General features: G+C 47.1%; 1 protein-coding gene across 1 annotated transcript in view; it reads left to right on the top strand.

The window, feature by feature from the left end:
• Positions 1-25,483, top strand: part of ADAMTS12 (ADAM metallopeptidase with thrombospondin type 1 motif 12) — a 362,955-nt gene that overhangs the window by 217,239 nt on the left and 120,233 nt on the right. The window contains exons 8-10 of the mRNA XM_090037912.1: positions 6,028-6,171; positions 7,026-7,170; positions 16,411-16,503. Coding sequence (XP_089894038.1) covers positions 6,028-6,171; positions 7,026-7,170; positions 16,411-16,503 — 382 coding nt within the window. The remainder of the gene's footprint in view (positions 1-6,027; positions 6,172-7,025; positions 7,171-16,410; positions 16,504-25,483) is intronic.

Genomic DNA, 25,483 nt, shown 5'->3' with positions numbered 1-25,483 from the left:
GAGAGCTGGATCCAGTCTGCAGAGCTGCTCTACCTGGCCGCTGGGCTATCAGCAGTCTATTGGAAGTGGGAGGTATGCCCAGGGAAGTGGTCTGCCATAGAACCTGGGACTCTTGGGCCCTGGGGAACATGGCCATCAGCTGCAGGAGGGCAAGCAAGGGCTGATACAAACTTGATCACCCTCTAGCCACTCTGCCTATCACCACCAAAGCAGTCCTACCTTCTTGGCTGATGGTTGTGCTGCTGCCACATGCCAGCACTGGAGCTGAAGCTGGAACTGTTATTGCCATGTGCCCTATGAGCTGCTGCCATGACACAAGGAATGTTGCAGAAGTTGTGCTCTGGCTCTAGCTCTGGCATGGGGCATGCAGCACGCAGTATGCTTTGGGAGCCAGGGCTGCTAACACCATCACTGCCATGTGCACTGGGTTGCAGCTGGAGCTGCTGCTGCCAGAGCCACTTTGTGCTTGGGGCTGGAACTGCCCACAAAGAGTCCCATGGTCAAGACCTGGTGACTTTGACAGCCCCTGCCTTAAGGAGCTCAATCATGTTTATCAGATCTGCCAGAGCAAAAAATCAGTAATTCCATTCTATAAGGAATTTCAGTAGTTCAACCTGTGTTTTTGTCCCAAATTGGGATCAAATTGGAGATACAGTTTTTTCCATGGAAAATGGATTCAGAAATGCCTGATATTTAACTTCCTCATTTTTGTAGTTAAACTGTATTTTGATATTCCTGAGGTAATTTTTTTTTTACTATTTTTTGAACAGATCTGATTTTTTTTGATACTGTACAGCTTTAGAAAGTATTTCTCTATTGTAGGACACAGCCTCATAGAGCACAATGATATGGTCTCTCCAGTGAGCCTGCATTGCATCATGGGAAATGTAATTTAGATAGGGATACCAGCCCACATGAGAAAATAGGAACTTCAGGTATCTGGATAATAATTCCCATGAGACAACATACCACAACAGGGAATGCAGTTTAAAGTTAGATAGACTCAAAGTAATATATTTAATGTTAGGTCTACTACTTAAAATACTCGATTCTTACCTTATTTTTATTTTTTTGTTGGGGGGGAATCAAAATAAAATATTTTCTGTTAAAATTGTTTTTTTTATTCTGAAAAATTCCAGACTGGCTGTACCCTCTATCCCAGAAGTGCTCAACGTCCAACGAGCAGGCCACCTGTTGCCCATGGAGCCATTGCATCTGGCCCTAGATCCATAAATTTGGCAGTGGGAGGGCAGAGATCATTAACATGGCCATTTTCCCCATGGCCAAATTCCCAAACCCCATGTCCCATCTGGCAGCTGCATCCCCTTTCCCCCTCATGGGGCCGGGCCATGCCCCTTTCCCTTCTTGTGGTTGGATCAGGGCCAGACCACACCCCCACCATGCCCAGTTGATAGTTGTTGGTGTATGCTATTTCAGTCAGTAATTCTCAGCACATCTGAGGGATTTAGGTGCTGTTGAAAATCTAACCCTTATTCCTTACATTTGTACCTAGAAGGGGAGCAGGGAACAGCTTGTAAATGTTTAAAAGAAGTTGTGGAAGAAGGAATAAGATAGGCATACTTTTTTTTAGAGCTCTTTGGTCATTTTGGAATGATATTTTCAAGAGAAAAAGATTTTTAAAGTTTTAGAGGTTTTTGATTCATTGGGGAGTCTTAGGGAGTGTGTAGATGAAATGGCAGCCCTAAACTGAAGTGGTAGGTTTTTAAAAACACCCGTGCAAAGTAAACTTCTGTGTCATATACACCCGTGTCTTACTTGCCTCTCCAGTGGCAGGGAGGGGAGGGCGAGCTGCTGGTGGGTGGAGTGGTCCCTGGGCTGCCAGGTAGGGAGGGAGCTGGTGCTTCTGTCCATGGCAGCAGCAGCCCCCCACCCCCACCTCCCCAGGCAGCACCTACCCAAAGGCATCTGTCTTGGGTGGTCCTGGAGGGCACAGCAGCCAGGAGGGAAGGACTGGGTCATGCAGGCTCATGCAGGCAGGCAGGCTCCAAGGGAAAAAAAAAAAAAAAAGATCTGGCACTCTGCCTTTTTTTTTTTCCTACAGTGGAGCCTGCTTTCCTGGGCTGCTGCCAGGCTGCCTACATGGGCTGCCTACACAGCCCCTGAGCTATGGTTGTGGGGTAACAAACTAAAATTCCTCAGAGGTGTTTTAGTTTGCTGTGCCCCAAAGTCATTTAAGGTGCATTATGCCACCGAACATGCTACAGCAGCTGGAATTAATGTGCAATACACCGCTGATGCGTGCAAACACCAACACTATTAAAGTGGTGCAAAAGCATTTAACCCACTTTCAAGTGTTTTGCACGTATGCCCCTCGTTTTGTCTATACATGCCCATTGTGTGTGGTACTGTAACAACCTACAAAGGCATTGGTGTTTCAGCAAGATGTTTTTTGTGTATGGTTTTTACAAATTATTCATTAAAACATTTCTTACTGGGATCAAAAAGACTTGAAGGAGTTAGATAAACCTGATTTCTGAGGGGTTTTGGGGAGGACATGCTATGAAGATGAACTGTTTTCAATGTATAGTATGATGAAGTAGAGAGAGATGATGAGGAAATTAGAGACCAACTTACTGATCATTTCATGAATGTATGACAATGTAGGAAGCAGCACATCTGTAGAAATCAATCACTCAAAAGTGACACCATTAAAATGGTAAATAAAAAGAAAAGCATAGTATCAGAGTAAATGATTATGCAAGAAAATCAGTACTAACTGATCATCAAATTCTGCCACTAGTTTTACAATGTTGAAAGTTTGAAGTAACTCCTGAAGTGAATTTTCATTTACTCCAGCAACTGAAAACAAAATATACTCTGAGGTGCTTTGGGTTAAAGTACAAGGCAGTCGAGGGGAAAGAGACTTAACGGTGGGCATCTACTACAGACCTCCCAACCAGGGGAAGAGCTTGACCAGGAATTCTTAGGTCAGTTCACTGAGGTAGTGAAGTCTAAGGATGTGGTAGTCATGGGGGACCTGAACTTCCTGGACATCTGACCGCTCATGTAGGTTGTTAGATAGAGTACAGGACCTCCATCTAACCCAGGAGGTGCACAGCCCCACCAGGGGTGATGCCTTGTTGGACCTAGTGCTGGCCACGGGTGATGACCTGGTGAGGGGGCTGCGGGTGCTCGACCACCTGGGCGACAGTGATCATCACCTGCTGGAATTCACCATCCAGCGCAAGGTGGCAAAGGCATACAGTAAGGCAGCAGCCCTAGATTTCAGGAGGGCAAACTTCAACGAGCTAAGGAGAATAGTTGGGGAAGCGCTGAGGTCCCAGAGGGGAGGGGAGCCAGGTGTCCAAGGAGAGTGGTCGCTCCTTAAGGAGACGATCCTCCAAGCCCAAAGGAAGGTAATCCCAACGAGGATCAAAGGGAACAGGAGGGCACACAAGCCTCCATGGCTCACCAAAAGCATCTGGGAATGTCTCCTTGCCAAAAAGGGTGGCATACACCCAATGGAAAGAAGTGGACATCACCAGGGATGACTATACTGCAGTTGCTCGCGGATGTAGGGGGGTGGTCAGGAAGGCCAAGGCAGAGATGGAATTAGAGCTAGCTTCCCAGATTAAGGACAATAAGAAGTCCTTCTTTAAAGACATAGGGGGTAAAAAGAAGGTTCCGGGTAATGTGGGGCCCCTGCAGGACACGTTGGGAAATTTGGTTGTCACACCAGACGACAAAGCTAACATGTTTAATGGTTTCTTTGCCTCCGTCTTCCTAAGTAGGGACCAGAACAGTCACCTCCCTGCTGGGCCCCCCTTGGGCCCCAGGGGAGGCACACCTGGGCCAAGGGTTAGTGAGGAACTAGTTAGGAAGCTTCTGGAGGGACTGGACATATTCAAATCAGCCTGTCCAGAGGATCTCCACCCTAGAGTTCTAAAGGAATTGGCCGAGGTTATTGCAGGACCCCTGGCACAGCTTTACGAGCACTCGTGGTGCTGTGGTGTGGTGCTGGAGGACTGGAAGAGGGCCAACGTGGTTCCCATCTTCAAAAAGGGGAAGAAGGAGGACCTGGGAAATTATAGGCCAGTTAGTATTACCTCAATCCTAGGCAAGCTATTTGAGAAAATTATTTTGGCACACATCCATGAGGGGCCAGCTGGGGACTGCATGCTTAGGGGCAACCAACACGGGTTCATCAGTGGCAGGTCCTGTCAAACCAACCTGGTGGCCTTTTATGATCAGATCACCAAATCATTAGATGCAGGGGTAGCAGTGGACATAGTCTTCCTGGACTTCCGGAAGGCTTTCGACACTGTCTCTAACCCCGTTCTCATCAAAAAACTGGGGGACTGCGGCATCGACACCCAGTTAGTCAAATGGGCCACCAGCTGGCTGGAGGGCCGCACCCAGAGGGTGGTAGTGGATGGGTCCTTCTCAACCTGGAAGGACGTGGGCAGTGGGGCTCCGCAGGGCTCGGTCCTCAGGCCCGCACTGTTCAACATCTTCATCAGTGACTTGGACGAGGGGGTAAAAAGCACCCTGTTCAAATTTGCTGATGACACTAAGATATGGAGGGACGTGGGCCTGCTAGAATGAAAGCAACAGACTACAATCGGACCTAGACAGGTCACAGCGGTGGGCGGAGGATATTAGGAGGGGATTCAACACAGACAAGTACAAGGTGATGCACCTGGGGAGGAACAACCAGCACCATACCTACAGGTTGGGGAACTCCCCTCTTGTCAGTACAGAGGTGGAAAAGGATCTTGGAGTCATCATTGACTCCAAGATGAACATGGGCAGGCAGTGTGGGAAGGCAGTCAGGAAGGCCAACTGCACCTTGTCATGCATCCACAGATGCATCTCGAGCAGGTCCAAGGAGGTGGTTCTCCCCCTGTATGCGGCACTGGTCAGGCCACAGTTGGAGTATTGCATCCAGTTCTGGGCGCCGCACTTCAAGAGGGATGTGGACAGCATGGAGAGGGTCCAGCGGCCACTCACATGATCAGGGGGCAGCAGGGCAGGCCCTACAAGGACAGGCTACGGGACCTGAACCTGTTCAGCCTTCACAAGAGAAGGCTGAGGGGGGATCTAGTGGCCTGTTACAAACTAGTCAGAGGGGACCAGCAGGCACTGGAGGAGTCCCTGTTCCCTCGAGCACCGCCAGGAGTGACCAGGAATAACAGTCACAAGCTGGTGGAGGGTAGATTTAGGTTAGATATCAGGAGGCGCTACTTCACGGTCAAGGCGGCTAGGTTCTGGAACCAACTTCCAAGAGAAGTGGTGCAAGGTCCTACCCTGGGGGTCCTTAAGAGGAGGCTAGATGAACACCTTGCTGGGGTCGTTTGACCCCAGTACTCTTTCCTGCCATGGCAGGGAGTTGGACTTGATGATCTGCTCAGGTCCCTTCCGACCCTAGAAGCTATGAAACTATGTAATTCTGGGGACAGATATTGCTTTTGCCCAAACTTTCAGTAATATATCCCTAAAATGTCTGTCTTTCTAAAGCCACTCACCGCAGTCCCCATCCTCATTCTCTGATCTTTATCAGCCCTCCTGGATTAAACAAGGTTTATCCTGCCCAGGGATGAATGAGCATGGTTCAGGAAGTCATGTTAGTGATTCTATTTTACTCTTTCCCTCAGAGTCATTACCAAATTAATGGCACTAATAGGCATTGCTTTATGCACAAGGCATAGAGCAAATCCCTTAGCACTTCTGCTAGAGAAGAGGTACACACTGTGATGCTGTGAGCAAATTCAAATAGGATAAAGATATTACAACTCCCTAAAACTCTCGGTTTCAGTCAGGAAAGTATATATGTTAGTTTTTGTTTGGATAGTTGCTGTGTACTCTCAGCCTGATCTGAACCCATTGAAGTTAGTGGGAGACTTCTGTACTCTGTGGCTCAGGCTCTTTATGGGGCATCTATTTTTAACTGATGAATGAAATGATACTTGTACATTTTTCAACACACTACAGGGTTTTTATAAGACAGGTCCTATGTAAACAGTGGCTACAGTGATTGCTTCTTGTGCTTGATAACATGTCTCTCAGTTTTGGTATCCAGCATGATGGAAAAGAGAATGACTGTGAGCCTGTTGGAAAGCGTCCGTACATCATGTCCCAGCAGCTACAGTACGACCCTTCTCCACTTACCTGGTCACGGTGCAGCAAGGAATACATCACACATTTCTTAGAGTGAGTAGAAATTGATATCTACCCGGTATAGTGGAAACCTTTGACATTATCAGTTCTCATGCCATGGCACTTCCAAAACTGACTGAAGAAGATACTCTGATTTCTGGAAGCTTGGTTATATACCGCTTCAACTTAGACTTTGATATCAACTGAGTTCAACATCTGCTGGGACCCACGGCCATCATGAGTTACTGGGAGAAAAGGCACAGGAAGGGGCTTTGGTTCTATCGCTAGAATTTCCTGTGGGCCTAAGGGATGTGTCCAAGCTTACATTTTTTTAAAATGTGACACCTGTGGTGGTATTGTGAGAGTCTGCAGATCTCATTGAGGTCATTCTAATAGCTATAGACATTTCATTGTATTTCCAATGGAAAAATCATATTTTTCCCATATAAAATTCCCTTATTTGATGGTATGAAGAAAGTTTCTGCAAAAATCTTTTCCATAAAGTGTTGGAAGAAATGAGAGCTGCTAAAAGCTACATAGTAGCCATGACCTACCACACAGCAGAATCACGGGGTTTTTTGTTGCATTTGCATACCTTGGTCCTTCTAAAAAATGTAGGATTTGAACAATTGGCAGGTAAGAATACAGAAATCAATATGTTGTTTTTTCCTTAATGAGCAGCTGCTCCTAGATTTTAAAGTTCTTTGCTCTTCCCACGGCTAAACTTTACTGGAAATAACAGCATATTTGCTCAAAGTCCACCACTGCCCCAGCTAAAATCTGGAAGTATTATTACATAAGGACTGCATGGGAAAGAGCCATCAACGACTTTAAATTATTCGATCATTTTCAGAAATTAAAAAAATCATGAGTCTTTTGTATCTCTAATTTGTCACTTTCATCTTTAGCCGAGGGTGGGGATTCTGCCTGGATGATATCCCAAAGAAGAAGATTTTAAAATCCCCTCTCATTGCCCCTGGTGTTATCTATGATGTACATCATCAATGCCAGCTGCAGTATGGTCCCAATGCTACTTTCTGTGAAGAGGTGGATGTAAGTACTGTTTATTCTCATTATTCTTGTGATGCAAATGCTAGCTTTTGGCTCTCACTGCATCCTGACCAACTTCTTCATGGGAAAAGTTACATTTGGTTTTGAAATCCTGCAGCTCTGCCAATTCATATCAGATGAATATGACTGTTCTAACTGATTGTGTCATGGACTTGGGCCAGAGCTGAAAAAGGATGTAGGTGCCAAAGGGCTTAGGTGAAACTGATGCATTTAATTCAGAAAACAGTGACATGCTCAACTGTTGTTAAGCTCTTTAAGTACCTGTGCGAACCCTGGATGCAGGCCCAGAACTGCCTCAGCCTTAACAAAGCTGAGCAGCTCGACACCTTAGATTACAACCAAGCCTGGTTGGCATCCAGAGATCAGGAATGCCTCTTTGGGCCATTGTATACATGCAGGTAAAGGCAAAATGGGATCTAATGTGTGATCCACACAATTGTGCCTCCTGCCGTGCAACCCATGGTTACCCTAAGCTGGTAACAAAACTATTACTATGTTGTGTTAGAAAAACTTCTTACAGTGATAGAAAAGGAAATAAACATCACGCAAGCAAACTCAAGGTCATAAGCTGCTTGCAAGAGGCAAGGCCAGCTGATACTGCAGACACCAGCAAAATGAAAAGTTGAGATAATGAGGCTACACAGAACTTAAGCAATGATTAAATGAGGTTGAATATACGAGAAAACTTTAGACAATACTATAATTCACCACTCTGTAAACAGGTGCAACTTTATAGCATAAAATATGACAAGCTACCCTAACACAACACCTGCTCCAGCGCGTTGCAATTAGCGTGCTCCAGCAGCCTTGGTGTCATGTGTATTTAGTGACCCCGCACTTCAAAATGATGGCAGGAGTGCTTTAACTAAAGCTTGCCACCATTTTGAAGTGCAGGACACTGAATACACAAGACGCTGTGGGCACTTTAGTTAGAGTGGCCCCCTGGAGCCGCTCTATTTAAAGCACTCCCCCTAAGTGACTTAGAAGAAATGGTTTCAAAGCACCATCTAGGTTGTTTGTCCCATTTTGTTTATTATGAGGATCTGCATCTAGCCCCATTGAGATGACGTTGTACATTTCTGATTCATCTTTTTAGTTGTAATGAATAGTATGGGCAGCAACCCTCAACTGCAACTGTACCAGTTGAAACTGAAATATATAATGACATGATGCATGCATTATATGTCTCTGGTGTTGTAATTTGCCTTTTGGTACAGATTGGAAATTAAGGTATCATTTAACCTGTTAGTTAATTCTGCCTCTTGCTTGAACGTGAATTTACTAGAATTTTACGTTCAGTTTCTCCTAATTAATTTATAGCTCAATAGATATGAGTAAATTAAATTGTAGCATTTTTACAAGGCCTCTGTTTTGCATAAAATAATACAATGCACATTCTGTTTAATTTTACTACAAAATCAATAAACATGAAGTATTTATACGAATAATAATTAAATAGTTTGTGGGTGTCCTTAATTTTGATACAAGACTAAGTGAAAGCGCAGCATACGTAATATTAACAAAACTAATGTATACTTTGAGAGAGATGACTGTTATGCTGCCTTGCCACTTTCTGGTTAATTTATAGACAATGTGTAACTTTCCCCACTGTTTACATGTTTGATGAGCTTGGTCCAGAAAGTCCCATGGGACATGTGTCTGCTTACCCTTGGTTGCATTTAGCTGAATTTAAAATGGTTTCCTTACTGAAATGATCACTTTGAGCAATGACTGATACTTAGCACTTATGTAGAGCTTTATCTTCAGTGTGCTGAAAAAAATATATGTTTAATATTTGCAGTGATTAAGTAAGTAGTATCCTTGTTATACTGAGGAGGAAAAAGGATCACTGGTTAGTGGGACAAATTTTTCCAAAGGGATGGAGAGCCTACCATTCCCTTCACTACAATGGAAGCTGCAGGTATTCAGCACCTGTGAAAATCTGACCAACAGTCACCTGTTGCTGGAACCTTTTCCCCCGAACCATAGGTAGAGGGAGAAAATATTATTTTGGGGGTCTGAGCGTGTGTGCATGCTTGTGCATGCACGCACGCCCGTGCCCTTCACCTCCATGCAGGTAAGTGTGTTGTGGGGAAGGGGCATGTGGGAGGCAGATCAAGGCCCTCATAATGAGGGAGCGAGTGGGGCAGAGGCAGGGGCAGGGCTGGGGCAAATGGAGCCCTGGGGCTGGGGCAGGTTGTGGGATGCTTGGAGCCCAGACAGCTGATCTGGGGAGTGGGGGGAGGGCTTCCACCACTGCATGCACCCTGGCAAAGCCCCAGGGAGCACATGACCCCAGATCTGTGTGTGGGGCAGAGGTGGGCTGCACTCTGTGCCCTGCTGCCTGGGAACAAACAGCATGATGCCATGTGCCTGCCATGAGCAAGGCACAGAACCCAGCGATGAGACACACATGGCATCACTCAGCTCTCGAGGCAGCGGGCTGCAGAACCCAGCCCACAGTGGCAGCCTGCCTCCGCCCCACGCACAGATCAGGGGGCATGTGCCCCCCTCTTGCCTCCCCCAGGGTGCACATTATGGTGGGAACCCTCACCCCCACCCCCACCCCCACACCCTTGGATGAGCCATGCAAGGCTCTGAGCATCCCACGACCCACACTAGGGCCCCATTCACCCCAGCCCCTGCCTGTGTCCCACTCCCACCTGCACTGTAGGGGCCTTGATGTTCTCCTCCTCCCCCAAGCCCATTACCCTTCACGTAGTACTGTGCACTGAAACTTGCCTGGCGGTTGTGCTGGACAGCAGTCCACATGCCTGGACTATGATCCTGGCTGGCTGTGATCCTGGCTGGCTGCAAGCCTGGCTGCATGTTTGAGTGTGCACCCCTCCCCAGCAGCCAACAGCCCACAGTTGAGTTGCCCTGCAGGCTTACCTGCTGCCCCGCATCTGGCGGGGGCTAAGCCTTGTCATCCCTAGCCTTCTGCCACCTATGCCCAGAACCCCTAAAAGCTTCAGCAGAGAAGTAACTTCGAATCAGAAGTAACTTGGCAATCCTGCATGATTATAGCAATGGTTTGACACCATGCTACCTCCATCCCAGGGGTCTTCTACTCACCTCTACACCTCAATGTCCCTGACCACACCCCATAACATGCTGCCCCTCCAGCCCCCTCAAGCCTTACCCCTATAAGCCTCACCCCCTCACCCACCCCAACACTGACCCCCAAAGGAGGACAGCTGCCTGCTTGCCTATACCACCCAGCAGTGGTATAGGCATCCAGTGGGACATAGCAGCAGCAGCAGATAACTGGAGCAGAGGTAGGTTGAGGCTGTGGAGGTTCCCATGGCATACAAAGGTCTGAGAGAATTCTCCCTTCAGGGTATTACACTGCTGCTCAGACAACAGATGGCACTATTCTGCTCTGCCTATTCATTAATATTTGTCTCCATCTTCTTTCCCACAAGGGATCTCAGTCAAGCTCCTGGTTGCTTAGTTTTTTATGGATGATTCATTTTTTTATAGACTTTATGGATAGGCATTTTAGCCTATTTTTGTATTGACTGTTCATAATTCTGGCACCTCAAGCAGGGGTTGCTGAGTGGTTGAGTCCTACGTTCTGCATATGGGTCATTGCTGCCACTGCTGCTGTAGTGCAGGGTGATCCTAATGTGGTGCAAGCTCATCAAGGGCTGCTATTCTGGTGCCCCTCTTAATCTAAACCTGGAGCTAGTGTCCTGCTTGCTCACCCCAGTTATGCTACTGGGTGTCAGTGAGATAGAGATTTGATCTTGAGCCTCTGATTTTAGAGACAAAGTGGCTTAGACTGAAAATACTTTGAGGAGGAGACCCTTATTTCAGAGCACATGCTGAAAATAAAATAAATGATTTCTCATGCAGTATGTGAATTCAAGAGTTATTAAACCCTGTCACTCCCACATGTGCCCAATTAAAATGTTATATACTATGTATAGTATTCTTTTTTTCTATCATTATTAACAGTGAAGAAAAGTCTGGGATATAGAAATGTATAATTTCTATTAAGGTTAATAAGTTTACTGCAAAGAACCCTCACTTTTTAATGGAAGAATACATTTGCTTTTAAATCTATGGACATCTGCTTAGCATGAAAATGTGACTGTCAGCAGTGGGCTGAATTCAACTTAAATATATAGGAATGTTAGTCTAATAGACAAAATGTTGAAGTACACTCATTAGCAACTATGTATCACTCTGAGTATCTGAAACATAATGGTGGAGTGTGCTTCATAGAATATAAAAGAATAAAACATCCTCTGTATAAATAAGGACAAAAACATACTGTACACAGTGAAATGCAATTCTTCAACCAGAATAAATGTCTAACATTACCACTTCATTCTGAAAAAGTGATGCCCCATCCATCCACTAAACAGTGTTCTTATTAAACTAAAAGAAAGGGATTTCAAAGCAGACCCTGAGAAGTTTACTTCTGTATTGAAATGTGGAGAATATTGAGCTGTTGTCTATCCTCAATTGTTCTTTCCCAGTATTATAAAGATGTGACCAAATACAGACCAACAAACACTGCACATTGGCCGCATCCACATGAGCAGGGGTGTGTGTTTACAGCAGCAAAAATAGTAGTGGCACAAATTTGTCCTGCTCGTGTGGTTTGCAGTGGAACACATTGTCCCACTGCTCCATGTGCTGGGGTGGGGCTGGCTGGAGCGCACGGTGCATCAGCACAAGGTGGGCCAGCAGGCAGTCCCCTTGGTGGGCTAGCAGCCAGCTGGGGAGCAGTACATGGAAACAGGGGAGCAGACATCCCAGGGGACTGTGAAGTCCCTCCCTCCATGCACTGAGGCACATGGAGGCATGCTGCGGATCCCCTGTGCCAGCTCAGAGAGCTACCTGCTCCCCCCGCCTTGAGGCACACTGCTCTCCATCCAGTTGCTCTGCAGCTGCTTGGATACTGTATGCCTTGAGATGGGGGCTCCACATGCCTCAGTGCAGGGGCTCCACAGTGGAATGTCCCCCCCTCCATTTAGGCAAATGGAGACAGGGAAGCAGCCAGCCCAAGGCTGCCTGCTCCCTTGTCTTGAGGCACACTGCACCAGCCAGCCAGAGAACAACTGGATGGGACAGGGTGCCTCAGCATGGGGGATCTGCAGTGCACCCAGGGCTGCCTGCTTCCCTGTTTCCTTGTTTGTCCCACCATTTTGGTGTGCTTTGTGCTGCTTTTTTTCCAAGGGCTTTTTTTGCTACTGGGAAATCCCAGTACCAAATTTTGCCCATGAGCTGTTAATTATCAGCATCATGCACAGTTTAATTTGCAACATGTTTCGTTTGTGGTGCCACAAACTGCACATGCCTACACATCTGGATCTGGCCATGATGTCTAACAAACAAGTAGCTTGACTAAACCAGTCTCTTGATGGATTAATTTAACTGATTTAAAGGGAATGGGCATCTAAGTCAGATCTGAAAATTGCTGTTCATTTCTGAGAGGCACTTTTTGAAAAGCATTCTTTCCCAGTTACAGCCCAATAAGTGGCCATGTTTTAAAGAGAGTCTTTGTGAGTCTTGGAGATGGGATACAGTTTGCATGATCTGGGCACATTGTATGCCATGGTGTTGCAAAGGGAGCCACTGGGCCTGGTACTTTTGAAAATCTAGGCGAGCCTTAAGTGTCTATACAAAGACTAGATTCATAGATTCATAGACATTAGGGTTGGAAGGGACCAACCTGGTCCCAGATCTGGAAGATCATCAAGTCCAGCCCCCTGCCCCAGAAGCAGGAAGTCAGCTAGGGCTAAAGGACCCCAGCAAGATAAGCATCCAAGCGTTTCTTGAATAAGGCCATAGTAGGTGCCTGCACCACCTCTGGAGGGAGTCTATTCCAGGTCTTGGGGGCTCAGACAGTAAAGAATTTTTTTCTTATGTCAAGCCTAAAATGATCTTGTAGGAGTTTATGACCATTGGTCCTTGTTTTTCCTTGGGGTGCTCTGGTGAGCAAACATTCTCCCAGATCCTGATGAACACCCCTTGTATACTTATAAGTAGCCACCAGGTCCCCCCTGAGACTGTGTTTTTCCAGACTGAAGAGTCCCATGGCTCTCAGCCTCTCTTCATAAGGCCTATTCTCTTGCGCTCTGGTCATGCACGTGGGTCTGCTCTGGACTCTCTCAAGCTTCTTGACATCTTTCTTGAATTGCGGAGCCCAGAAATGGACCCAGTACTCCAGCTGCGGCCTCACCAAGGCCGAGTACAGCAGGAGGATATCATCCTGAGATTTACTTGAGAAGCATCTATAGATGCAAGCCAGGTTTTTGTTTGCTTACCAGCTGCAAAATCACATTGGTGTCTCATATTCATCCTGCGGTCAATCATGATCCCCAAGTCTCTTTTGGCAGTGGTGCTAGCAAGCGTAGTGCTGCTGAGCCTATAAGTATGCCACGGGGTGTTTTTCTGGAGGTGGAGTACCTTGCATTTATCAGTATTGAACATCGTTAGGTTTGTGTCCGCCCACTTACTAAGCTTATCGAAGTCAGCCAGGATCACTAGCCTGTCACAGTTTCATAGTTTCATAGTTAGTAGGGTCGGAAGGGACCTGAGCAGATCATCAAGTCCGACCCCCTGCCATGGTAGGAAAGAGTACTGGGGTCAAACGACCCCACCAAGGTATTTGTCTAGCCTCCTCTTAAAGACCCCCAGGGTAGGAGCCAGCACCACTTCTCTTGGAAGATGATTCCAGATCCTAGCTGCCCTGACCGTGAAGTAGCACCTCCTGATGTCTAGTCTGAATCTACCCTTTGCCAGCTTGTGACCGTTATTCCTAGTCACTCCTGGTAGTGCTTGAGGGAACAGGGACTCCCCCCAATGCCTGCTGGTCCCCTATGACTAGTTTATAAACGGCCACTAGATCCCCCCTCAGCCTTCTCTTGTGGATGCTGAACAGGTTCAGGTCCCATAGCCTCCTCTTTTGGGCCTGCCCTGCTGCCTCTTGATTATGTGAGTGGCCCTCCTCTGGACCCTCTCCATGTTGTCCACATCCCTCTTGAAGTGCGGCGCCCAGAACTGGATACAGTACTCCAACTGCGGCCTGACCAGTGCCGCATAGAGGGGGAGGATCACCTCCTTGGACCTGCTCGAGATGCATCTGTGGATGCATGACAAGGTACGGTTGGCCTTCCTGACTGCATCCCCACACTGCCAGCCCATGTTCATCTTGACTACCTCAACCCATCTCTCCCTCCTCTGCCCATGGCCCACAACCAGGAGGAGCAAGGAAAAGACCATCTGCACCCCCAACCCCCTAAACCCCTCTCCCAGAACCCTGTAGTCTTTCATGACCCGGCTGGGATTGCTCTGTGACATGTCATTTGTGCCCACGTGGATAAGGAGCATAGGGTAGTGGTCGGAGGCCTGGATAATCTTTGGTATCCTCTCTGCTATGGCCTTGATGTGTGCCCCTGGCAAGTAGCAGACCTCCTGGGCTAGGGGGTTGGGGTGGCAGATTGCCATCTCAGTGGCCCCTCAGGTGGGAGTCTCCCATGACAACCACTCTGCGTTTCGTCTTAGGGAGAGCAGGGGTGGGTGATCCTCCCTTGCCTGCAGGAGCTGGCATCTCCACAGGCTCAACTGGGGCTGCAAGGGGTCCATACCTGTTGCAGAGCCCCAGAGGGGAGGGGATATTGGTGTGGCGGGCCTTGGGGCCCTTGACCACCTTGTTCCAACCCCTTGGCCTGGACAGTATGGGAGATCCCCGAGTCCTCCCTTGTCCTAGGAGGTGACCTTGGTCTACCCTCTGCCTCCAAGGGGTTAAGGGCCTGGCAGTAGGAGTCAATCTCCTGCTCACCGTCCATGATGGCACACAGTCTCTGGTGCCCCAGAGATTCCAAAGTGGAGCAAACTCTGCAAGGGGGGGTGGCAATGCTCCCAGTCTCATGAGCCTGGAAACATGCCAGGCAGCCCCTGCAGCCAAGAGCCAGGGGCTTCATCTGTGTGGAACTCAGAACCATGGGTTCTGTCTGGGTGGAGGCCTCTGAGGTGCCAGAGGGGGAGGCTGCAGACTCCGAGGGGACCCTCGAGGTACAGCATGCGCCCATCTGCATCATGCCGCTGGTAGGCTGGCTACTGATGGGAGTGCCTACCCTAGGGGGATCACTGGCAGGGCCACGGACCCTCCCATTCACGCTTCTGCACAAACTCCCAGGCTAACTTGTGCACCGGGCCCAGAAGTGCACCTGTTTGCGCAGCATGTTCACAAGGTTCCGGTAGCACGGCTCCCTGGGCGGGCTGGACGAAGTAGGAGCCGGGGGGGGGGCAGCATGATCTTCTTTGGCTCCACTCGGCTGCCTCCCAGCTGGCTATGTTGCTCCCACCATGGGCCCCTGTTTACCTATGAGTAGGCCGGGGCTCATTGTGGGTCCTGGGGTCTCTCCTTGGGCTCACGAGGGCGCAGCAGGCTTTCACCTGTGTGTCTTGCACCAGAGCCAAGACCCAACTAAACTTTCTTGATATTCTAGTCCTAGCTCTCAGTGCTGAAGAGTGTTGATAATTTAAGCCGACATCTATGAAAGGCTGAATCAAAACCCTGTTTCTGGATATACTTAACATTTGGGCATGTGAAGACTTAAACGCCAGATTTGCGTCGTATGTTGCCCTCCAAAACCCATTTTTTGCTTTAAATAATAACTTTTATTATATACAAATAGATGTAAATTGTTGAATATCCAACTGCATGAAAGAAAATTGCACATAACAGGAAAAAGTATGATAATGGAAGTACATAATATTATATTTAAGTTACAGCCTTTAAAGCTCCTTTATGGCCCCTTTGGAATTTTTAATTTGAACTACCTTGACAGAGTACTATTTTTGGAAAGTTCCGAGCACCTGACCTTCTGGAACAGTCACAAACTCTGCCACTACCGATTCAGGCTGGACATAAGAAAGAACTTCTTCACTGTCTGAGCCCCCCCGGTTTGGAATAGACTGCTGCTGCAGGCGGTCCAAGCACCCACTTTGAATGCCTTCAAGACACATTTGGATGCTTATCTTGCTGGGATCCTATGATCCTTGCTTACTTCCCCTGGGGCAATGGGCTGGACTCGATGATCCTCCAGGGTCCCTTCCAGCCCAAATGTCTATGAAGTCTATGAAATGAAAGCAAACCCTTTTAAGGCAAATTGAGATTCCCCCAAAACATAAACAGTGCTTGAAAATCTTGGAGTTTCTACTCAGAAGACTGTTGTAGCTTTTTTCTTCTTTCTTTTACAGAATATCTGCCAGACACTCTGGTGCTCTGTGAAAGGTTCTTGCCGATCAAAACTAGATGCTGCTGCAGATGGAACGAGGTGTGGAGAAAACAAGGTGATTATGGGCTTCAGTTGTCTGAAAAGGCATTTGGGAAAGTAGAATTGCTACTTGACAGGCTTTGTCCACATTCCAAATTAAACTAAACTGCATCCTGTAAGGTGTGCATTATTTTTGTTCTGTTGAACTTTAGCAAACTTCCATGGAGTTTACTCATATTTTCATCTTTCTTTGCTATTAAGCTTAATCCCTGACCTTTCTCTACCAGCTCTCATTAAGTTATCATTGTTTGTCGTCTTGTCCTCCAACTGAGAGGGCTAACAAATACATTTCTTTTCAATCAATGCCAACTGAAAAGCAGCAGGTAGTCAGCTTCCTAGTTCAGAGCAATTGTAAGATATGACCTCAATACTTCTCCATATTATGCCCAGCTGGTGCTTACTAAAAGAGCCAGGCTATCCAGTCTTGTCTGGATTTGTCTTATTGCTGGAATCCAAATACTTGTGCATTTGGATTTGGATTCCCTCTGATTCCATGCTAGGCAGACTCTTCTGGGCTTATAATTGCTTTTTATCTTATAAAGAGAGACTAGACATGGTTTCCGGACCTCTTTTGAGAAAGCTTTAAAGCCCACCTAGCTTTTTCCTGCCTAGCTTCTTTTTAAAGATCCCAGGGCGGAACCCAAGATCGGGGAGAAACTCCACAATCTTGACCTTTCCAGCCTGAAATTTTTAAAAGGCTTGGTGCAGCACAGCAGCACTGCTGCTCTTTGAACATGACTTCCCTGTAGGCCAGCATGTTCAAAGAGTGGTCATGCAGCTGGACCACTGTGCATGCTGCTCTTGAATGCCTACACACATGGGAACACATTCAAAATTAAGCATGACACAAACCAGCCATGAAGGTATTCCATATTTAATGTGAAACATGGCATGTTATGGTGTCTTAACCATGCAACCAGGGGCCTCAGTGACAGGAAGTGTTCAAGAGGAAAATCCATTCATGAATTAAAAATTAGAAGTCCCAGAATCAAAGTGCAGTACAAGTAGGAGGAATGAAATAAAATGAAGGATGAGATTTCAAGCTGAAAATCAAGGGAAAATTTCTGGTGATCAGTTTAGCTGAAGAATAATTTCTAAGAGTATATGGTAGAATCTTTTCTCGCATAGTTACATGCTACCTAGTAAATGCACTGCTGGTTACACTCCTGCAGTGATAGGGAGAAAATAACTGACAGCTGTGTGTATTACTGTACCATATTTATTATAGCTTAGATCGTTGTGTTAATTTCCTCAGTTGCAGTTCTTTCTAGAATATGTGAATGAGGACAGCACAATAGCTGTAAAGATCATAGAAAAGCAGATCATAGAATAGTGGGGCTGGAAGGTATCTCAGGAGGTCATCTAGTCCAAACCCCTGCTCAAGCATGATGGTCTTGGCTCCTCCACCTTGATGGCAGACTTATCCTGTTAAAAAGAAGTGTCCCTTATGTGTTAGGTGTTCATAGCATAGTGTCATATCTTTTAGAGAAACACTGGACTCTCCATTTGAATATCTCAGATGCCAAAATTAATTAGAACGATGGATCATACAAGCCTGTGGCTAATTGCTATCTTTGAAAGACAGGCTTTGAAATGCTTCCATAATGTAAATAAGAATCACACTGTTGTCTTCAGAAAAGATTATGCTTAGTGGCATAGGTGACATGGAAGTGCTGCCAGTGGGGAGGCACAATTCCATGCCACTGGCCCTGCCCCTGCCTCTGCCCCTGCCCCACCCCTGCTGCTGCCAGGTGTTGGGTCCAGCCAGGAGGGCACATGCCCTCCCCTTCCCCAATTCCCTTCTGATACGTTGCTTATGGTGAGTGTTTTAGAAACTTTTCTATTCAAAATAAGTTCCTTTTCCCCCAGTTTCTAGAAAATTGTTCTTTCATTTTTTTCATTGCAACCTTTCACGTTCCTTTGGCCGGCTCAGGCATAAATGCACATTCCTAAAGCTCTAAAAGAAAGATCTTGGGAATATAAAGTTGTAACCCAGTAGTCATATTTTGTTCAAAATACCAAGGCCTTAGGGCTTCAGAGTTGCTATAGGCAAAATATTAAAATCTTTCACCAGCTGGCAAGCTAAGTGTCTGGGAGACTATTTGTTGAAGTCCCTAGGGGCACTGGGGAAAATGTGTCTGAGCCTCACCTGGGTGAAAATTGTAAAGTATGTGTCCTTTCCTCTGCAGAGGCACTCTTTACTAGGAAAGTGCTGCAGGATTGGTTTCCACACCTTCTTTGTGTTACATGGAGGGAAACATCCATTCCTGCTTTATATTATGCTATCCAAATAATTAAAATTCTCCTTATCATTTTTATCCTTTACTTCTGTGATTCACTGCTCACTCCTTTCCATTAAAGGTGATTAAGCATGGAAGCTATGCAACAGAACAAGAAATCTCTCACCTGATAATTTTCTCAGTGTTAGTGGCTGCTGTCTCTCATTCAACCCATCCCACTGATCTGGTAAATGACCAGAAAGCAAATTGAAATGTTTCTCTGGAGGGAGGCTGTAAGAGTGGACAGGTTGAACAGTTATAAACTGTAAAAAGTGGAGGGAGAATTTACTGTGGTTCAGCTGACTTAACACTTTTTTGTCTATCCATTCCAACCTGCAATAAGTAGAAGCTAACCTGAAATGATTTATTATGTGTTTCATTTAGGGTTATCACAAATGCCAGCACTTTCTGCAATGTACATTTCTTTGGCATTTGCTCCATTTGTGTGTATATTGGATTGTATTACATTGTATCACATAACATAACATTGTATTATATATGAATGTATTATATGAATTTGACATGCATATAATTTGTATAGTAAGATCCGATTAAAAACCAGCATGAGCCCTACCAAAACACGACATTCCCCTGTGCACAGCTCCCAAGAGAAGATGAGCGAACAAACAAATGACAGACGTTAGCTGCATCAGAAAACACACCACTGAAAAGCACTATCAGTATGTTGAAGAGTGTGCAGTAAATACCACCATAAAAAATAATGGATGAGACAAGACTGAAATCCTGGCCATTTGTGGTAGTTAAAATGAATTGGAACTCTCCAGCTTCCAGTGGAGGCAATTGCTTTTTGCCAGTCAAAATTCTCCCTGGGATTTCATTTGTAGTCCATTTAATTTCACAGGAGGCTATATAATAGTGGAAGCTATAATCATAAAATCATAGAAAATTAGCATTGGAAAGCACCTCAGGAGCTTATTTAGTCCAACCCCCTCATCAAAGCAGGACCATCCCCAACTAGATCATTTCAGGCAAGCCTCCGTCTAGCCAGGTCTTAAAAACCTCCAAGGATGAAGACTCCACAACTTCTCTGGTTAACCTGTTCTAGTGTTTTCCTACCCTCCATGAACGACACGTGCCTCCAGAGGCTGGGGGGGAACGGTGACCACCCGCAGACAGTGGTGTTAGTGATGGGGGTGTGGCGGAGGCAAGCAGGGACCATCCTCAGGCGGCCATGGAGGTGTCAGTGGTGAGGAGGGGGCAGGCAGTGAGCAGGAACCACCTCCAGCTGCCATTTGCACTGTCGCGTGTGGCGAGCAGGGACTGCCTGCAGCCACCAGCAGTTGTGTCAGTGGCAGGGGGGGCAGCGGTGACTGGCAGCGGCAGCCAATCTTGGGGGGGCACGTGCCCCCCTGTGCCCCTCCTACATATTACCTATGCTACCCTCCTAGAGAGAAAGTGTTTCTTAACATCTAACCTAAACTTTCCTTCCTGCAACTTGCTACAAATGGTCATTATTCCTTGTTCTGCCAACTGCCACCACTGAGAATAGTATATCTCTGTCTTCGTTATAACCACTTTTCAGGTAGTTGAAGGATGCTATTAATTCCCCCCTCAGTTTTCTTTTCTTCAGACTAAATCAGCCCAGTACCCTCAGCCTTTCCTCAGAAGTCATGTCCCAGCTCCCTAGCTATTTTTATTGCCCATTGCTGGACTCTCTTCAATTAGTCTACATACTTTCTGTAGTGGGGGCCCAAAACTGAACACAGTTCTCCAAATATGGCCTCACCAGTGCTGAGCAGAGAGGAATAATTACTTCCCTTGATCTTCTAGCAACTCTCCTACTAATGCAGCCCAGTATGCTGTTAGCCTTCTTCGCAACAAGGGCACACTTTTGGTTCATATTCAACTTATTGTCTGCTGTAACTCCCAGGTCCTTTTCTGAAGAGCCGGTCTGGCCCCAGCCTGTACTGTGCATGGGTTAGTTCTGTCCTAAGGGCAAGATTTGGAACTTATCCTTATTGAATCTTATGACATTTATTTTGGTCCAGTCCTCAAATTTGTTGAGGTCTCTCTGAATCCTAACCATGTTCTCCAGTATATCTATTACTAGGGCGCACCCGGGTCGAAGCACTGCTTTGTTAGGCTTCCCAAAGTGCTTTGGAGCTTCCAAAAAGCTTTGGAGCTGCCTTGGAGATCCAGCCATAGGGTATAATGGGGAAACAATAAGCTATCTATAACTTTGTTGTTTTTTGTCTGATTTGGATGAAAATTTTCAGAGGTGGTAGACTCTGCAGAGAGCATGAAGCCTGCCAAGCTTCAAGATCAGTGCAGGGGTTTGGGGAGACCTGCACCCCAAATTCTTGAAAGTAAAACTAATGTCACGTCTAGGTATTACAACATAGGGGGGTGAAAACTACAGGGCTGGTAGCTCTTGCTGAGGTCACAAAGCCTGCCAAGTTTCAAGAAGATCAGTGCAGGGGTTTGGGGGGAACTGCGCCTCAAGCTGTGGACAAGCAAAACTCGTGCCATGGATGACACTGCAAGTGTTAAGGCACAGCGGGGTGACAGCTGCAGGGATGGTGGCCCCTGCTGTGGCCACGACACCTGCCAGCTGTCAAGGAGATCAGTGCAGGGGGGTTCTGGGGCCCTGCACCTCTAGCTGCTGACAGACAAAACTCGTGCCATGTGTGCTTGTGGGACTGACTGTCTCTGTCTTGGGGCGGGGTGCGGGAAACACTACTGCAGGCCTGGCTGCTAAGCTACTGTGTTACCAGTTACCAATCAATCATGATTCACTCACGGATCAGCTCAATACGCAGGACCTAGCTAATGTAGTCAGTTAATTGACATCAAGTAGCACCTACAAAACCAGGCTAAGGAGGGGAAAGAATCAATACAGACAATCAACTGCCCCAAGCCAGACACAGTAAGTCCCACAAGCACCCACGGCACGAGTTTTGTCTGTCAGCAGCTAGGGGTGCAGGGCCCCAGCCCGCCCCCCACACTGATCTCCTCCACAGCTGGCAGGCATCGTAGCCTCAGCAGCGGCCACCACCCCTGCAGCTGTCACCCTGCTGAGCCTTAACACACGCAGTGCCACCCATGGCATGAGTTTTGCTTGTCCACAGCTTGAGGTGCATTTCCCCCCCAAATCCCTGCACAGATCTTCTTGAAAGTTGGCAGGCTTTGTGGGCTCAGCAAGAGCTACCGGCCCTGCAGTTTTCACCCCCTGTGGTGTAACACATAGACGTGACAGGAGTTTTGCTTTCAAGAATTTGGGGTACAGTTCCCCCAAAATTCCTGCACTGATCTTCTTGAAAATTGGTAGGCTTTGTGGCCTCAGTAAAAGCTACTACTCCTGCAAGTTTCACCCAAATAGGACAAAAAACAACAACTTTATAAATATTTCATTGATTCCCCCATTATACCCTATGGCTGGGTTTCCAAGGCTTTGGAGCCACTTCGGCTGGATCGAGGTGGAAACCTGGTCTGGAGCTCCGGATCAGATCGCTGCCATCCAGAGCGGCCAGGTCCAAAGCCAGATTGGATCGCTGCCACACAGACTTATCTGTTACTCCCCCTATCTTGGTGTCATCTGCAGACTTGCTGAGGGTGCACTCCATCCCATCTTCCAGGTTGTTGATGAAGGTATTAAACAAAACCAGCCCTAGGTCCAACCCCCGGAGCACTCCTCTTGATACTGGCTGCCAATTAGAAATTGAGCCATTAGAAATTACCCATTGAGCCTGATGATCTAGCCTGTTTTCCATCTTACAGTCCATTCATCCAACCCATACTTCCTTAGCTTGTTTGCAAAAATGTTCTGGGAGATTGTATCAAAAGCCTTGCTAAAGTTAAGTGTATCACGTCCACTGCACTCTCTACATCCACAGAGCCAGTCACCTCAACATAGAAGGCAACCAGATTGGTTAGGCATGGATTGCCCTTGCTAAAACCATGCTGATTATTCCTAATCACCTTCTTCTCCTCCAAATGCTTAGAAGTGGATTCCTTGAGGACCTTTTCCATGATTTTTCCAGGAACTGAGGTGAGCCTCACTCATCTGTAGTTCCCCAGAAACTTATTCTTCCCTTTCTTACATATGGGCACTATTTTTGCCCTTTTCCAATCATCCAGGACCACTCCCAATTGCCATGAGTTTTCAAAGATAATGGCCAGTGGCTCTACAATCATATCCCTCAGCATGCTCAGACTATGTGGACTTGTACACATGCAGCTTTTCTAAGTAGCCCCTAACCTGTTCTTTTGCCATTATTGGCTGCTTACCTGCTTCCCAAAATGTACTGCCAGGTGCAGTAGTCTGGGAGTTGACCTTCCCTGTGAAGACTGAGGTGAAAAAGGCATTGACCACTTCAGCCTTCCAAATGGAAGCTGGTCACCATGTGTTGTTGCAAAGAGTCAAGGAGACGCATATTAACTTCTGAAGAGCCACAGGTTGGCCACCCTTGTGCTAGAGAATAGGTTGGGGATTCAGGATGACCTAGAGAGGATTGCTAGGTGGGTGGATCAAAACCTGATGACATTCAACACAGAGAAATGCAAGGTGCTCCACCTTGAGAGAATGAACCCACATCATACTTACAGACTTGGAAGTACTACACTCACTAGCACCATGACCAAAAGAAACTTGGGGGTCATAACTGAATACAGGATGAACATAAGCCACCAATGCAATGCCACAGCTGGCAAGGCCAGTAAAACTCTGGCTTGCATCCAGCAATGCATCTCAAGCAAGACCCAAGAAGTCATCCTTTCACTTTATTCGGAATTGGTGAGGCTGCAGCTGGAGTACTGCATCCAGTTCTGGGCTCCAGACTTTAAATAGGACATGGAGAAACTTGAGAGAGTCCAGAGGAGAGCCACACACATGATTAGAGGTCAAGAGAACAGGCCTCATGAGGAGAGGCCAAGACACAGGGGACTCTCCAGCCTGGAGAAGAAAAGGGTCTGTGGGGACTTGGTGGCAGCCTGTAAGTATAAAAGTAGTGTGCATCAGGAACTGGGAGAACATCTGTTCACCAGGACACCCCAAGGGAAGACAAGGTCTAACAGTCACAAACTGTTGGAAGACTATTTTAGACTGGACATAAGGAAAAACTTCTTTACCGCCCGAGTTTCCAGAGTTTGAAATAAACTACCCCCATAAGTGGTGCAAGCACCTATTTTGCATATGTTTAAGAAATGCCTGGATGTGCACCTTGCTGGGGTCATCTGCCCCAGCTGACTTTCCTGCTCTTTGGGCAGAGGACTGGACCTGATGATCTCACAAGGTCCCTTCCAACCCTAATGTCTATGAAATCTTACTACTGCCTCTTCAAGGGGCCTAGAGCCTAACTTTGTGTGACATAGGGCACATCTACACGTACATTTAAGTGCAACTAAATTTAATAGGCGTTAAGCTAATGCACATTAAGCAATTTTTGGCAGGTGTCTATACTTTCAGGACTTGAGGCTAAAGTTAGTCCCAAATCCCTGGACTTGGCACTAAAGTTAGTGCCAAGTCTCTGCAGCCTTGCCATGTGCCCCTGTGGCCACTGTGGGGAGCTCCAATCTCTGGCCACATGGCTTCTAGCTCTTGGCAGCCATGTTGAAGCCAGACCCAGCTGCCAGCAACTAGCAGCCATCTGGTAAACTCTGATCCCTAGCTAGCCCCTTCTCTGCCCAGAAGCCACATGCCCAGCTCAGGAGCAGCATGCAGCAGTGCCTTCCTTGGCTACCCTGCTCACCTGTGCCAGGGCTGCTCCAGCCTCTGCCCCTGTCCCTGTCCCTCTCCCTGCCAGCGATGCCCAGTGCCCTGCTGCTCCAGCCCAGCCCCTGCCAGTGCTGACCAGTGCCTCACAGTCCTGCTGGCCATGGTGGTGGCCCTGCTGGCCCCAGGAGGCTCCCCCCCATCCAGGCCCCAGGACAGCCATGCATCTACCAGCATGGCCCAGGGCACTGGTTGTGGGAGGACCTGGCTGACCCCCTCCTCCTGCACTCCCCACTCCAGCCCGCCTGCCCCACAGCCCCCCCCATTCCCTGTCAACCCCCAGCACCAGTCTCAGCACATGCACATGGGTGAAACAAAAAATAGTTTATTACTCTCACAGTGCCCATCCCCATCCCTTCCCCCTCAACAAACAGAACTCCTTCCCTCCTCCCCCCTCAATCAACAGAGCCCTCCACCACCCTCCCCACCCACTGATAATAAAAAACCCACTAACAAGTGAAAAACTATATTCAAACGGAAAACTATATGCAAGGGGGAAACTATATACAATATTTACAATATTGTGAGTCTTCAAGACCAGACTGTGGGGTTGTGGGTGGGGATGGGATGCTAGGGAGCAGAGCCCCAGGTCAGGGGCTGGATATTTTCTGGAGCGAGGTTCAGGCTGGCACCCTAGTGGCAGGGCAGATCCTGCACTAAAGTTAGTTCCTGGTCGTGTCTACAACATACATTAATGCATATTAAATAATCAGGCCTAAACTTTATACCTGCATTTGTAGGTATCAAATGTAGGCAAGACTAGCCTACATTAATGTGCGTTAAGGGCATGCACGTGTAGATGCACACTACAGCTGTGCAAAATTTTGCCCAATGTTTCATTTTGAAGATGTTTCAATGTGTTTCAAGCTTGAAACAGTGAAATCAAAATGAAGCAAAAGCCTTTGAAACAGGTTCAAGGGCACTTGAAACATTTTGAAAGATTCAAAATGCTTTGAGTTTTGAAGCCAGGCTTACTTGGCTTCAGT

The sequence above is a fragment of the Crocodylus siamensis genome, chromosome 3 (genome assembly GCF_052110815.1).
Source record: "Crocodylus siamensis isolate JL-2025a chromosome 3, ASM5211081v1, whole genome shotgun sequence".
NCBI lineage: Eukaryota > Metazoa > Chordata > Crocodylia > Crocodylidae > Crocodylus > Crocodylus siamensis.
Note: the sequence above shows the minus strand (reverse complement) of the source record. Positions and strands in the feature narration are given on the sequence as shown.